The sequence below is a fragment of the Physeter macrocephalus genome, chromosome 10 (assembly GCF_002837175.3).
Source record: "Physeter macrocephalus isolate SW-GA chromosome 10, ASM283717v5, whole genome shotgun sequence".
NCBI lineage: Eukaryota > Metazoa > Chordata > Mammalia > Artiodactyla > Physeteridae > Physeter > Physeter macrocephalus.
In genome coordinates, this window is record NC_041223.1 from 10,027,733 (window position 1) to 10,044,712 (window position 16,980).

The 16,980-nt window shown below is 43.4% G+C and overlaps 1 protein-coding gene across 4 annotated transcripts in view; it reads right to left on the reverse strand.

Moving 5' to 3' along the window:
* Positions 1–3,708: 3,708 nt before the first annotated feature.
* Positions 3,709–16,980, reverse strand: part of ARID1B (AT-rich interaction domain 1B) — a 455,213-nt gene continuing 441,941 nt past the window's right edge. For 2 of the 4 annotated variants that reach the window (XM_024122602.3, XM_055087421.1), the window contains 4 exons: positions 16,434–16,530; positions 14,235–15,018; positions 12,243–12,373; positions 3,709–9,706 (listed from right to left, as the gene is read on the reverse strand). In XM_024122602.3, coding sequence (XP_023978370.2) covers positions 7,982–9,706; positions 12,243–12,373; positions 14,235–15,018; positions 16,434–16,530 — 2,737 coding nt within the window. In that variant the 3' untranslated portion in view covers positions 3,709–7,981. The remainder of the gene's footprint in view (positions 9,707–12,242; positions 12,374–14,234; positions 15,019–16,433; positions 16,531–16,980) is intronic. The other 2 variants (XM_055087420.1, XM_024122605.3) reach the window with 2 other exon arrangements.

Here is a 16,980-nt window from a genome sequence, read left to right on the forward strand (position 1 = left end):
AAAAGAACACCTCCTTTTCTTAGCCCTGCTCCCAACTCCGGCAGTTTCCTACAGGAAGCCTTCTCAGGTTGCTGGCTCCAAGCCCGGCTGGGTTCCTCCGCTGTATCCTCTGCCCATGACTCTGCAACACACATCACACTGAATGGTTCTTACTTGCTAACTTGTGGCCCCCTTTAGGCACGTGGTGCAATGAGAAAGCGCTATGATCATTAAATGCCTGATATGTGCTAGATGGCAGGCTCAGGCTGTGCCCACTACGTTATGCTGAAGGGAATGGCAGAGGCATGGAGGTAGGCAAATCCAGACCCGCTTGTGGCAGAACACAAGGAACCCTGCTCTTTGGGAAGAGCCCGTCGGGCCTGAGGCAGCACATGGCTGGCTCTGTCTCCCCTGTGGCAAGTACTGGGCTGGGTTGTGTCCCACCCCCGTGGCCTTGCACGGTGGGAGGGTCAGAAGCCCTCCGTCCTGGAGGTGAGCGGGGCTGGAGGGTATGCGGAGCTCGTCAGCAGCGGAGCTGGGAAGGCAGGCCTCTCCCGAGGATGATGGGAGCCCTGTGAAATCCCCTGGCAGGGCTGCACCAAAGCTCGGTTTCCTATATGCTTTTCCGAACAGAGTAAACAGACTTCTCACCTCCACCTCCATAAAGCAAGCCAGGCAGGAGGCTTTGAGGAGAGTGTTCTCCAAAAACGTAAGTTCAATTCCCTGGACAAGCATGAGAACTCGAAAACGATCTACAGGTACTTAGGAATCTCACTATTGAACATCAGCCCTTAAAGACAGATTCTGGGTGGGTGGCAGATGCCAGTTTGTATCAAGATTCGATTGCTCAGTACTCTGAGCCCCCAAACTAATATCGAATTTAATTTCCAAAAACAAGGCCCACCAAGATGCAATTCCACTAATTAACAAAACCCTTCTTTTTCCAGATGCATTCCGATCTATTACCCACCAAAGCAGACATCAAATGTTAAATGTGGGCAGAGAGGATTGCACATCAAGAGTTGGCTGAGAGAGGCCTTCACTCCACGCTCCCCTTTGGAATTGAAACTCATCTCGATAAATCACCATGGCTCCTCGCCATCAGGAGTCTTCTCCCTTCAGATCTTATGGCCAAGAGAAGTACTGGCCATATGTTCACACCATTTGGTGAAAAATACACTGAACCAACAAAACAAGCATTGCACTTATGGGTAAATTTTTTATCATGCTAAAAGTGTATTCATCTTAAATGTGCAGAAGATGTCATGTCATTTTTCCTCCCCTTGGGAACAAATAACTGCTTGTATTAGACCAGCATTTTTAAAGCTATGATCCAAACATAAGCAACTGGTGTCCTCCCCATATGTCCCTTGTCCCTTTTCATTCCTCAGGTGTCCTCTTTTGAGTCACAACGGGTGACTGAAAAGTCAAACAGGAAAGAAAAAAATATTACGAAATTAAAACCCTCAATGTTGTCTGGCAGGGGCACCAAAACGGTCACTGATTGGTAGAAAACTCCAACAGCCCCCAAGCTAACCTAAGAAACCACAAAGCTGAATGTTGTGCCAGTTCCTGCTGGACAGGCCCATTCCCTGGATGACTGTGGATTTCGATTTAAAGCCACCTGGGGTTTGGTTCATTCTAATTTCTCATGAAGTATCATCTATGAAAAGCCCATGGGCCCAACAGTACTTTTAAGGAAATTTACATTCCAAGTGTTATGATGTATTTGAAAATCTGACATGTCTTGGGAATCTGTCCTTGGCAGAGTATCTTGTGTCCAGTAGGGACGTAATCCTGAGTTTCTCACAGGAGTTCACACAACCTTGGAGGTGAGAAGGGAGGCCCAAGGCAGGCTGGGAGGACTGAGACCTGTAACATGGGGAGCTTACACCAGGGAGTGGGTGATAATTATGTTTGTATCTCAACACAAAACATACACATGAAGCTCTTGAGGACTGTGAAGATGACAGCAGAGAGACTGTTGGAAGGACCTGTCATACAAGGACAGAGCATTGCCCAGAAGTTGCTGATTTTGGTTTGAATTTAGACTGTGTTCCCTTGAACAGAGGCACAGATGTAAAGTGAGCATATGACATCGTGTCTTGGTCATGAGACTTTACAAAAGACACCCCCATCCCCCTGCTTCAATCTGTGGCGAACATACTTCATGGCTTCTGTTTTAAAAGTCCGTGTCTCCTCTGGATTTGGCATAAAGCTGAAAACATTTTTGAGGCAAATACACATTCTTGGAACGGTTTTGTTCCAACTACTTTGTGTGTCAGCCTCTGATTCTGTTCTGCGAGAACGGATGTTATAATGTTCTATACTAAGGCTTCTATAAAGAACAACTAATAGCTATGAAATTCTTTCAAGTGCAAAAAACATCCAAATGTGAAGTAATTACCACTTACCAGTAAGCAGTGTTATAAATGCTGCTGGTTCTTGCCTGAAGGAATCGCTTTTGTTTGGACAAGGATATCTTCAAGGAGCTGAATCCAAGTTTAGGTTCCATAAGTCTTTGGGAAAATCTAGTTTGTTGAACATACAGATCCAGGGCCAGCAAAATACCAAATTTATGCAGAAGATCAAAGCTCAGGCTTCATTTATTTACCTGACCTTAAGCTTACACGGAAATGAAGAACATCCTTAATTCCACTTCTATATCCCACAGATATATGGCCCATCTCCAGCTAAGTGTGAAGACTGTAGTCCTTTTTCTCTATCAGATGAAAAGGAATAGCAAAGAAAACACTGTGATCGGCCACCTGTGATATTTGACCTGAAATATGTTATGAGCCACTTTTCTTTTTTTTTTTAGAAGGACAGGACAGGACAAGTTTACTGCATGACTGCACTGTATTCCAGAGATGTGCTTCTTCCCCCAGGCCTGCAGAATGAAAGGTGAGGTCTCCTACCACCTCTGGATATCTGCCAGCCAAAACTGACATTCAATAGAGAAATTATGCAGAATCACGCTTGGCACTAAACACAGCCAATCAATAGACTAAGCTTTTATGGCTTTTACTGGAAAACCAAAACCAAACAAACAAGTCACACAAACTGTGTGACTGACTATGAAAATGGAAAGATTCTCTCTTAGACCAGATTTTTAAATTATGTGAAATACGCTTTCGGGCACTCACCAAACAGAAAGTGTTTATGTAGACTTGGGATTAATATACAGTAATCGCTTAGGTTACAAGACCTTTATACAATTATCTAATTTAATCCTCACCAACCTTGAGGTAGGTGTTACACCCACATTACAGGTGAAGAAGTGAGTTTCAAAGGATCTAAGTACCTTGCTGAAGGTCACGGAGATAGCAAGAGAAGATTCCGTGACGTCTCCTTCAATGAGGACATCTCAATTTCAGTTTAAGAAATAAGAATACACTGAGGATAAGCAAGGAACATGGATGTTTAGAAGTCAGGCATGATCCTCGGCTAATGCAGTTATTTCCCAAAGCTCTGCAGCATGTTTATATGGATTACAAAAAAAAATTTCCAAGGTTGATTAAGTCAGGAAATATTCAGTACTTGGGATAAACAGATTTCTTTTTTGTAGGATTTCTCAGTCTTTAATGTGATACTATGGATTATAGATGCCCAAGAGGAGAACATGTGAGGAGTGGTTTTTTTTATTTTTATTTTTAGATCTCCTCTGTTTCTTAGAATATACTTTAGAAAAAGCTGGGGTGAAACTTGAAAAAGTCCTTGAAATCAGATTCAGGAACAAAAATGAGTCTCATACTTTGGGACACATTTGATGTTCTTCCCCAGCTTCCCCTCAGGGTTTCATATATTTAAATCCCAAGTGAATTAACTTGACTTTGGCATTTGAGGGGATTGCACGACTTGGATCATCATAAAACAAATGTAGGACTGGAAATCAGCAGATAGAAGCATGAAACACAGTGACTGGAGATGGCCATGGGCGTGTGTGGCGGTTTGTGGAACTTAAGAACAAAAAAGCCCTTAAATAAGGTCTTCTCGTATAGTTTTAGTCAATTCCTGAACTTCCAAGGGCTGATCACGTAAGCTGGGATCACTGGGTGCCAGGCTACTGACTCTGGCTTTTTCCCCTCCACTTGGGAACGTACAAGCACCCTCGTGTGCAGAGAATCAGGAAGGGAACCAGACGCTTTAGAGTCACACTGTAGGGCTGGAAGGGGCCTCAGAGACCGGCTGTCCCACTGCGTTTTCTAGAGCTCACAAGCATGTGGGTCAGGCCCCAGCTGAGAGTTGACTGGAGTTCTGATTTTAGTCCAGAACTCTTCTTATACCAGACCCCAATTCCCACAGCTAGATCCTCACTTCACTTCTTAGTCAACAAAATGTACTCAGTGTTCTCAATGCATAAAAGCTGTATTTGGAAGATGAGTTTATTTCTGTAATTGTCTGACAAGAACGACCAGAACATAACTGAATCAGGGTCTTGGCTCATGAATGACCCTTCAGCACCTAGAACAGAGCTTGGCATGCAGCGTGTGGTCAGTGCATTTCCGCTGAATTAATGAATAACGTGACATCTTAGCAGGTTATATACTATCACCAAAAACATGTATTGGCATTTTTAAAAGCGCATTTGACTCTGAGGTTCTCCAAGGGAGCTGACGGGATGGTGGAGTGAGGGCATATCAGGCAGCTGCGCTCGGCTCCCCAGATAAAGAAGTGAAACAAAACTCGGCAAGAAGAAAATGGGCTGTTTGAATTGTCACTTTGGCTCATTTATGATACTTCCTTTGCTTCCTTGCAGGTGAACAGATATGGGAATCTGAACATGGTGTTTGATAAAAAATGAAATATTTCCAGCAGGTTTTAAATGGATGATTTCACGGCTAAAGCCATTTTCTTTTTTGTAAAAGAGGTAGTTAATAGCTTACATTCTTTATCACCAAACTGCTCATACCCCCTTAAAAAAAATCGTTCTCCATTATAACTTAAAAAAAAACTGCCTAACTAGTTTTTGAATAGGCCACATTCACCTATAAAAACTGATTCTATATCATTCTCAATCTCAAACAAAACATCTGAATAGTTATTTCTGCACACATGCCACCCAGTAATATCTTATGTGACATTAAAAAATTCACTCAAATACCAACAGATTCAACTTTATAGCACCATTCCAAAATACTAAACTTTCTTTGCACCTTTATTTTAATCCTTTTTTTTTTTTTTTTTTTTTTGGTACACATTTAAAGTACGGGCATCCTGTAAATTTCTGAAAAGCCTCATAGAAAAAAAAAAAACAACTCATTTTTAGGACAAAGCATTAACTCAGTTTGTAGGCAAGATGACCTCAGGCAGGCTGTAGGTTCTTCATGGGCTTCTGTAGTCTTCATTCTGGGGTGAAAATGTAGAAAGGATGCTAAAATCTTCCTGGATTATTATAGAGATTATGCTGTGTATCGTATGTAAAATCTTGTTGCTCAGAATCTAGGTATCGATAACAACCATGACAACAACAGTCTTTTGTAATGATTTTACTCTTTTGAGTGACAAACTTCAAAGTTTGTGTATACCTCTTATTCATACTCTGTAAGAGAGAAATTAGAATAATATTGAATTCCCTCTTACAAATCTCCGTATTTGAAGGTTGGAGCACTAGAATCTGTTCTTAGCAAGCAGATGTATTTAAAGTAGAATTATAAATGGGTTTTAAATTCAACATATATTTGGCTGCCTTATTATATAAGAAGACTAAGTAATGTGGGAGTTGCCAGATGATGAGAATGCGTGCAGAAAAAATTTTTTCTTGTAACACTGGAGTCCTGTTTCACACTCTGATGATAACTGAGCGCGCTCGTCTAACTCTTCCGTGTATTACCGTGAGTAACGTGCGCCCGGGTAACAGGTCTGGCGAACGAACTTGGAATTTCTGAGTCTGCTGAGATTGTAAGGTGGTGCGAAGAGGTAGAGTCAGAAGGGTGTCCACTAACAGCTGAACTCTGCAGCCGTTTCAAAGAAATTGATTGTTACACAATAGCAGTCAACGACCCAGGAAGAAAAAGTTTAAATTAGAAGTGACAAGTATTAAAAACCTGCTGTGCACCGGGTAGGAAGGAATATGAGGATATTAATATGCCCTGAAATAGAAATAATCACTTTGCACTATGTACACCACATACAATATAACATATTCTTTTTAACAATGCACAATATAAATATCATACACGGTGGAGTAAACTAATGCAAAATAACTTTGAGGCACACAAGAGAAACATGGAATAGATTGAACTCTGATAGAAATTAAGATGGGGATAGAAAAAGGCAGGGTGTTAACCTGGCAGGCCAGCGAGCTCCTGGGATCTCACCTCAAGGGCCGGCAGCCACCTCCCATGCACACTGAAAATTCTCATACCTCAGTGTTGTTAGAGTTGATCGCTTCAAACAAACACTAATTAGCTAAATACTTTGAGAAAATCAAACTGTTGCTCCCCACTCTCAAGTAGGTAACCCTTAAAGGTCCCTCCCGACCTCAGGGTTTCTTAATGAGGGGCTGTGTTAGTACACGGCTGTTTTTCCCCTATTTCTTGTTACTTGGTTACTATGAAACCACTTTAAGGAAACTAGAACAGTATTCAAGAACACCCATCACAGTGCTTAACAAGATTTAATGTACATTTATTCTTAACATGTGGAACATATAAAGATTTTATACTGAATAAATGATATTCATTAAGCCAGAGGAAAAGGAGGAATTTACATCAAGTTTTTTTCTTTTTTTTTAAACTACATTATCTTGAAATACAAATGTGGATTCTCTTCACTGAAAAATCTTTGAAGTTGTGTTTCTTCCTTTTAGTTGTATTTTTTTCTTTTTGTCTGTACTGGTAACCATTGTCTAAATCAATCCATATGCAACCATTTCCACACCTTGATTCATGAAGCAAATTGTGATCAGCTGCTCTCCCGAAATAGAGCATGACTTTATACATACAGAAACTTGTACATTACCCTCTTTTTTTTGTTTTTTTTGTTTGTTTTTGTTTTTTGTATTTTTTCTTTTTTTTTGGAGATATGGCCCTAATGAAAAAATATATAAAATAAAAATAAAAAATTATTTAAATCTACCATCACTTCGTAGTTACCACATCATGAAAAAGAAACTAAAAACTCTGTACTAAAAAAAAAAAAAAAAAGGAAAAGAAAAAGAAAAGAAAAAATGAGGGTATGTTTAATGTACAACTTCTATATACATCACAGCCCATAGGCAGTAAAAAAAATATTTAAAAAATGATTAAAGGAATTGTGAAGAACTGTCATGTGGAAGGTCAAACAACAGACAGCAGACATGACGGTAGTGGTGAGGAAGCAATTTCTGTTGATCGTTGTCAGGTATGTGTTTTCCATCTTAACTTAAAGAAACATTGTTTTTGCTCCTAGCCTAATGTAACCATTTTCCTGTGGAGAAACCAGTATCATTTCATACTTTGACTGCTGACTGACACACCTCCGTGAGCCCCTATACCTACATCTCTAGAAGTTTCTATTGCACAGAGCTTTGGGCGATGGGATACAGTTTTTATTTTTTCATTATTTGAAGAATAACACAGCTAGGAAATTGATAATTTTCCACCTTTTTGCCTCAGTGTGGTGAAATTTTCCCATCTCAGCATCTTTTACCATAACTTTTTTCTTTAAAGTCAATTCGCTTCCCAAAAAATGCAGTAAGACATGGAAAAGCACATTAAAAAGAAAATCGGTGAAAACAAAAAGTGACCTTTGAATGCACTAGACAGCAACTTTGGTTAAAAAAAAAACAACAAAATAAAAAAACCCCAAAAGGATGTACTTATACACACAGACGGCAAATATTAATTTCATAACTGTTCGAATTAATTATCTCTTTAATTCCCAATTGGTAAATAGTGGATGGGGCAGAGGAGCAAAGATTTTCTTTCCATCTTCCTACACTGGAGAAACAAGAACAGAAAACAGCCAGTTATACGGGAGCCTCTAGTCTTCACTCACACATGCTGCCTTCTCACTGATGTCATAACTGCCCAATCTGAAACAGTACATCACAGATGACAGACGCAACCAGAGAGTTCAGGACGGCTGATATCGAGATATCCAGCAATCGACCCTCGTGCAGAAGGAACTCTGAGCGGTTCTCGTCCACTCTGGCCATGGCCAGCAGAGCCTTGGCCGCCCTGCACATCATGTCCACGCTAGGGGGCTCTAGAGGCGGGGGCTGCATGTGCATGAGGTTATGCTGGCTCTGCTGATACTGGGCCATCGTGACCCCATCCTCTAGGAAGCTTATCAAGTTCCCGATGCTTCCTTTCTGCACAGCTATTGCCCTTGCAGCCAGCGCGTCCCCTTGGGCAAGGTTCGATAAAAGCGCCATGGACATTTCTCGACAGACTGGGTTTTTGCGATCCCCAACGTACCTAACTAACGTGGCATAGAATTTCTCCTGACGACTAAATGGAGGCGTAGCCAAGATCAGGTCCACATTGTTGTCCTGGATGCTGAGTTTACAGAGCGTCTCCAGCACAAGTCTCTGAGGCGACAGGACAGAGTTGGGTCCCACAGTGGGAAAGGGGTCTTGTGCCTCTGCCGACGGGCACACCATCCAGTGCAGCAAGCCATCCAGTATTGGCAAGCAGATGCTTTCCGTGTAAGCAGACAAGTCTAGCTGCCCAGAAATGTTGGCCAAGGTGACCAACGTGTTATCCCTTAAGACCTCGAGGCAGTCCCACCACCACTCGTCCTTGCTGCAGGCCACCCCTTTGTCCTCGTCTTCCTCCTTCTCATAGGTCTGCGGCGCTCGTTTTCTCTCGGGATGCTCGTGGTGAAGCAGAATCAGCTTCCCCAGGATCAGCACCAAGCCTGGATGTTTGGACATTTCAGCGTCATTCCCAGGCACAAAAGACAGGCTCCGGACGATATTCGACACGCAGATGCAGCGCCTAGCCAGCGAGTCCTGCCAGTGCGCGACGGTGCAGAGCGGGGCCTCGTCCCGCGTCCTCGGCTCGTCCTCCAGCAGCTTGATATTGCGGTGACTTTTGGCTTGATGGATTCCAAAGGGAAACTTACTGCTTTCGGTTTGGGCACCAGGGTTGGTGTCTTCAGGAAGGGCCCCTGGCCGAGCAGACAGGACATCATCAATGGTTGCAGTGATGCTTTTCTCTTGCTGCTCTTCAGAATCCCCTTTGCCTTCTTGCTCTTTCTTTCTACCTGTGGAGCTTAAAGGGGGAGGTGGACGCCTGCGAGGAGGAATTTCCATCTTGCTCTCAAAGTGAGTCTGGATGTGCTCGGTGGTGTCCCCCCCGCCGAGCTGCCAGTGCAGAAGTCCACTGCTGAACTCCTGGACACGACCCAGCTTGTCAGACCGGTCGACGACAAACAGGTTGTTCTTTTTGACTATCTTTATTGGCAGCCTGTCGAACTTACTGGCTTGCCTGGGCTTCTCCTTTGGATCGGCGGTGGCGTCGGGGGAGGCCAAAGCCGTGCTGCTCCTGTCCTCAATCTCCGTCTTCCCACCGTCTTCCTCCTCGTCTTCCTCCTCGTCCTCCTCCTCATCAATACATTCGGCATCTTCTTCCTCTTTCCCAGAATCGTCGCCCAAGGACTGGCTGTCATCTCTCTTTACCACATTGTGATCAAGTGCTTTTTGGCTGGGGTCTCCCACTTCATACTCCATAAGAATCCCAAAAATGTCAATCAGGCATTTCCTAAAGTACTCTACTAAAAGTTCGAGAAATCCGGACAACTAGAGAGACGAGAAAGAGAAGAGGTACCATGTCATAACCTCATAACCTCAGGTGCGACTGAGTGGGTGAAAATCCTGATAGCTAGCAATGCATTCGCTAGGATTATTTTCATGTTTTAATTCCTTTTTGGCTAGGCCAGGAAAGAGAAACCATATATGTCAGCTAGAACTATCTTCCTGAATTTGTCATTATTGATCAAACCAACATTTACCATCTTTCTTATTTGCTGTTTACTTTCTTACAGTATCAACGTGAAAACTCACTTGTTATTTTCACATTTCTGATATTATCAGTGAGGGAGTGCTCGGCTGTCCTTTACCTTTGTTTCTGATTTAGACACAATGCAATCATGACTAGAAGCGTGGGAACGTGGATTTTCTAGACTCATTTACCCAAACTGACTCTGTCCCCTTATTTATCTGAAACTTTGCTTGCCTGGATTTTTATGGTTACTATTCTTAGGATTTTATGGTTATTTTTGTCTTAGGGGCCACAGGTTATTCTAATTTACATTCTCCATATATTTGGGGGAGAAGATAATTTCAGCAATGTAGTAGCTCATAAACACAAATCAATTTAGTCCCTCATAAATGAATGAGAATGTTTCACAGAATGCACTTTTATATTTCAGCTATTCACAGCTCCAGCTGAAAGACAAAAGCCACTCTGAGAACCATCTTTGTTTCCTTTAAGCAAATGTTTGTATCAAGAAAACCAACATACTCCATGGGTAGCAACTGGCCTGATCCCCTCCCTCAACCCCATGCCGCTGCATTTAGGGATGATAAAGGGTAAGTAAGTGAACAAGGATTTCTTAATGACAGATGTTATGGAAATCAACCATAATCTCATATCCTGCTGTAAGTTTCCTGAAAGTGGGTTTGAAACAATTATTAAGAAGTAAGAGGAAACCCAAGGACCAACCAGATAGTACTTGCCTTTAGGGGATGAAGGCACAATTTTTCAGGTGGAGGTTTGGATGTCACCGCGCCGCCCCCCCACCCCGCCCCCAACTTAAAGCTTAGTTTCTTCCCAGGGCAAGGGAAGAGGGAAAATTGCTGATGCAATTCTGGTAATGAAAAAGTGTGCTCAAGAGCAGTTAGTTCACCTAGCATAAGGGCGAAAATTTATTCCTCTAGCAAAGGTAGTATATATTCTTTTAATACTTATTTTCTGTTAAAATGGATTTCATGCAATGTTTATGACCTTATTAATATACTTGCTATCAACTGAAGAATTGCCTTTCAGGCCTCTAACGAGGACTTAAATGAGAGAAGAAAGAGGAAGTGGAAGATTCTGGTCCTAGTTCAGTAGAAGCAACGCAATTAGATGTTTTGGCTTTTTTCGGCAAAAGCAGAGTTGTTCATACACAGAAGGGAAAATAACCTTTTCTGATTTTTGTTTCTAAATATTTCTTAAAAAGTCTGTAGTCCAGTTGACTCTTGGGCCTTTTTCCTAATCCTCAGCTCCCTTGCTCTCTTCTAGCTATTATGCTGGAAGCTACTTGAAGACTAGAACAGAACAAAGGAGGGTTTTTTGTTTTTTTTTTTTAAAGTAGTAGGCTTGTAAATGACTGCTTCAAAATAGCCTTGAGGGAGGCTGAGACGGGAGGGAATAGACCAAGAAACAAGTTTGGCCATGACCTCATTACTATTGCAGCAGAATCATGGGTACAAGGGGGTTTCTTAAACTGTTTTCTCGACTTCTCTGTATATTGGTTTGGCCAAAAAGTTCGTTCGGGCTTCCATAACAGACAAAACCCGAACGAACTTTCTGGCCAAGCCAATACTATACATTTTCTTTTCTGGTTTTTTTTTTTTTTTTTTTTTTTTTTTTTGCGGTACGCGGGCCTCTCACTGTTGTGGCCTCTCCTGTTGCGGAGCACAGGCTCCGGACGCGCAGGCTCAGCGGCCATGGCTCACGGGCCCAGCCGCTCCGCGGCACGTGGGATCCTCCCGGACCGGGGCACGAACCCGTATCCCCTGCATCGGCAGGCGGACTCTCAACCACTGCACCACTGGGGAGGCCCTATACGTTTTCTATAATATAAAAATTCTTTTTAAATTTCACATTTCTTTTTAATAAAAGAAAGATGTTAGGTCCCCCTGGAAAATAGGGTAATGTCTCACTGCTATCTACTGCATGGTAATGTCTCATCCAACACTGACTACAGCCATAACTTTATGTTACATTTGGATTAATTCCCATTGGCCTGCTAATATTCATTCTAAACAACAATTTAATTTTACCACTATTGTCTATTCCATATACATACACACATGTGCACACAAGGTCACTATTTTCTTATGAGAAATATAGGTATGCGTGTATTTAGACTAAAGACTGAAATAAATTATTATTCCAGACAAAATTCTCAGACAACTATACATTGATTGATGTTGGTTTATAACAGCTGCAATGATAAAAAAGTGTTAGCTGGTGAGTGCTAATTACCTCAGGCATTAGCTTAAGCATTATGCACTACTTCACTTTCTTATTCTAATTTGGTCCTCAGCTGGAGTGGTGCTGGCTTACCTGGGAGAGATTGAAAGTAGCGACAGTGCTGTCATCATATAGAAGAATATTAATAGTGTCCAAAGCCCAAGTACTTTCAGCCAGAAGACCTGACTTAAGGGACATCATGACACGCCAGGCCTCAGGAGTAACTAAAAACGGGGGAAAGAACAAGGATATGATTAATACTAACTCTACGCATGAAAGAATAGAAAATAACAAAATGAAAAAGAAGCAGAGTGTTAAGTTAAATACTGATTTTAAACAAATGTTCTGAGGGACAATTAAACATGGTCATTTCAGATTCTTAGGTGGAGGTGACAGCTGCACTAAGAAACTTCTGTGGCTGAAGAGCTTTTTGCTTTGCAGGTTAAACAGAGGTGGGAGTAGGTAAGCATGAATGAGCCTTTCTGTATGTCTTCTTTTGCTCCGTTCACAAACGTCTCAAGGTGGCGTCTTCCGAAGGCTGGTGAATACGCAGAAAATAAGCAGAATTTAATTCCCAAACAGCATCTTCTCAGATACAAAGCCTTCATTCTCCCGTGCCGTCTTCGGTCTGAGCTCCTGCCCGCACAACATGCTGCTAAGTATTAGCACTTGGACGGTTCAGGTTTTTCAGGAGGTTGGCTTGAGCCAGAGCGATAAGAAGAAAGATCTGTAAGATCTGTCAAAAGATGGGGCTGGGAGGAGAGGCCCATCAAGTGTCTGAAATTGCAAGGGAAGCCATCTCAGGAAACCGGCGGCAGCACGTGGTTCCAGCAGTCTGAACTCCCCACAGCAGCAGCCAGGCCAGACGCCAACAGCAAGCTCCTGTGTGGGGCCGTGGGTTTCCACCTTTATTTTAATTTCATCTAGTTTTCAAATTTTCTAAGATAGACACATAATACTTTTGCAGTAGAAAAGGCAAGCTTTCATTTTAAAATAAGGAACATAAGTTTCCCTAGGTTGGTATAACATGGACTAAGAAATTTTTTAAAAATTTAAATATATATATATTTATTTAAACATCTGTACACACACACACACACACACACACACACAAACACACAAATACATGGGTATATTTTTACATATATATTTCCGTACGTAACATGGTGCTCAGGGTCTATATCTCTCTCGCCTCCACTACCCTCTCTATGTAGAACTCCTTACTCCCCACCCCCCATATACGTCCTTAATGTCCAGTGATTGAAAGCGTCCTTAATAGCTTTAATCTTCTAATCACTGCAAATGATTTCAAGCCAAGTGATTCTGAGATTTTTGGAAAAAAATTTTTATACAACGGAACTCTATTATTTCCTTTCCTGTGTTAAAAAGTACTTCCAAAATAGTGCAGAGAAACTCTGGGTACTCCCAGATACTCCAAATCTCTATTTAGTATTCAGAACACGCCGAATAGGATGAATAAGTGACATCAGCATTCAACGGAAAGAGTTCCTCGGCCGCTATCAGCGGTACTGCACGGATTACAACAATTCTGTGTATCGTGTCATATGAAGTTCCATGTCGCACATCATGTATCTATCTACATAGCACGGTCAGTTTTCTATTTAGCTCCTGGGGAAACTCGCTGTCTGTAGGTTGTTGCCAAAATTACAGAGTGACCTGCCGCGTCAAATCTTCTCAGGCCGCCCTAGTGTTTCATCAGCCTGGCAACTGTTCTATTAAGCACACATGGCAGAGATTAAGTGTTTGGTTAAGATCAAATCTTTAGGCCCAAAACACAGTCCACAGTCACCGAGGAGTCCCTGGTCTCTCACCTGGAGCTCTACCCTCTCACACAAATAACACTCACACGTAAAAATGCCGTTTTAACTCTCGCTCTCCTCTGGCGCTACTGCTTAATTCACGTGAGCGGCTTCCAACTGCTGCTGCAGCACAAAAACACGTCCTGAGAGTTCGTAGGCACAGAATGGCATCCCTTTGAGATTAAGCAACTACATCCAACCTAAAGTTAAAATTCTAGATCACAGCAGGAATTCATTTCAGGAGCGGAGCCTTGGGAGTGCTTACCGATATCTTTTGAGGTAATCTTCCGCCTTTGTTTCAAGACGGGCTGTGATGCTTCCACAGAGCCAGGGGGAAAGGTAATCTCCCTTCTGACTGGGGGCGGCTGGGGGGCCGGCCCCGTGACCTGGGCCGTGGGGACGGTGGGCATGACCTTCTGCATCTTCATGGAGGGCAGGAAGGGGGACTTGCTGGGAGACATGCGGCTCTCCAGGGAGCGCTGGAAGGAGGCGGGGCTGGGCGCCCTGGAGATGTGATTTGGCAGCGACGGTGGCGTCTGGTAGGATGACTGAGGCGGGCGCGTGATGGGCTGCATGGAGGCCGAAGAGGACATGTAAGGCTGACGCTGGCTGACGTGGGAAGGCCACTGGCTCTCGTGGTTTATCCTTTGGTCAGGTACCATCATGTCGTCCGTGCGGTTCATGCCCGGGTAAGGCGGTGTCTGTGCAGGGCCGCCGGGGCCTTGCCTGCTCTGGTAGGGGTAAGGCATATCGTTGCGTGTCGCCCACATACTCTGCTGAGGCCCGTCGCTGGAGGACGGCTGCATTGGGCCGCCCATCATCTGGGGCGGGATCCCGTGCGCCTGCATCTGCCCCGGGCCTTGCATCCTCTCTCTGGTGTAGGGGTACGGGTACTGTCCCTGGATGGGCCTCCTGTCGGGTCCGGAGTAGGAACTTCCGTACTGGTTATACATCTCTTGCTGCTGGTTGCTGTACTGCATGTTGTACATGTCTCCCTCGTGGCGTTTGGCTGGAGGCCCATACATGCCATCCATATGGCGCTTGTAATTCTGAAAATTCACATAAAGACAAATCATACTGATGTGCTTTTACAGGTATAATCGCACACTTAAATTATGCAAAACAGTTATTACCTGGTGGAATGTTCATTTCAAAATGAATATGGGAAGCTCCCACAACATCTACGGGCTAACAATTTACGCACTATATTCAGTATTACATAAACCATGTCACGTACTGAAGGAGCTTCCACGGTTTCTTTTCACGTGCTTCAAATTTTCTACGCGGAAAAAAAAAAAGCCTTCTCGCCTGGTATTTTCCAGGGCTGCAATTTGGGGAGAGTAGGGTTTTGGTGACCATCACAGAGGCAGTGCCGAACAGGGGCTTGGGGACGCACTAGGGTGACTTCCGTAGGTAGAGAGAGACCTCATCAGAAGGGACTGAGCACTTTGAGGGCCAGCCTGAAGGAGTCCCGGGTTAAACAGACTCCTTGGGCCTAACTTTACAGAAAAACTTCCACACACAACCTGGCTCCTCAGACTGGACCTGTGCCCCCTGACACCTGACATTCCATGGCCCCGTCCCGACTTCCAGCTTGCCTGGGTCACATTCTCCATGAGAGCCTATGAGGACAGGGCTGGTGCAGCCCCTGCTCCTAACTCTCCTCCCCAGGGACGCCAGGGGTTCCAGCACTTGATCAGGGTGGGAAGCTCCTGATGAGAGGGAGGGAGGGAGATGCTCATATGTTAATTAGCGTTCTTTCACTTTACTTGAAAACTGTTTAAGATCAGTTGGTTTGATAATACAATACACTGTATAAACACGCTCCAATAAAATTAAATAAATGTTTAAAATCCCTTCAATTTTACAAGAGGTCTTAGACCTGAAAAGTTGTTTAGAGACAGCAAATTCCTGTGTCTGAAAAGCCACAGTATGTTGTGCAATCCTCTGCATTAGTCGTGATAACTGCAAGGTTACCTCGCATACTTCACCATCTCTGAGCTGCAGCGCCGTGTAAGCAGCGTGAACCTAACACCTATCCTATAAAGTGAAAATATGCGGTCACTAATATCTTACTCTTAAAAACAAATCAACTTTCACTATTAGTATGTAATATTTTAAGTTGTTTTCCCTACATATCCTCTTTAAAACATATCGACAAATTACTGTGCTAAGATGTCATTTGACACAATAGTACACAGAACACACAAATGTCTAAAACATACTTGAACTTGGGCTTATTATTTACAAGGATGAATGTCCTTAACTTCCTACAACATGTTATATCTTCAAGAGCTATTTCTAATTTGCTGATTTCAAAATCCTAAGAATATTTTTTAGCATAAACAAACATAACCTGATTGTTGTATGTCATTTTTGTTATACTTCCTAAAACTGTCCAGAAGTAGTACGAGTTTGAATTTTAAACAGAAAGCACAGAGATGCACGCCGCTCGCCAACTCACCGTCTGCTGTGGATACAGGCCCGGCTGGTGTCCTCCATATGGTGGCTGTCCTGAGGGAGGGCCTTGGCCTGGGTACTGCTGCCCGTAAGGTTCATGCCTAGAATGAGGCGTTCAAAGAAAACTTCATTTACCATGGACCTCAGGCCAAGGGAGGAAGGAAGAGTCCATTTCTGGAAACTGCACCCTCCCGACAGGCACCGTAAGCAGGAGCAGCAGTTCAGCTCCCAGCAGAAGGGGTGGCAGCACCCACTCTGGGGACGCTGCCAATCCCTGGCCGGTGGGTGGGAGGAGCCCCACTGGACGGCTGACACCCTCCGCCTTTGAAGAGAGGCCCCGCCCATCCACTGAGGGATGGGGAGGGCATGGCACACGCTGATGTGAGGTATTAACGAGGGCAAGAAACAACAGGAGAACCAAAGAATCAAAGCAGTATTTCTAGGAGTACCAGAACATTGGCATATAATGGTGGAAAATGTTTTATGTCTTACTTTCTCATCATGAATATAAAATGTGCAAGTTTTTAAAGGGATACTTCAAAATCAATCCA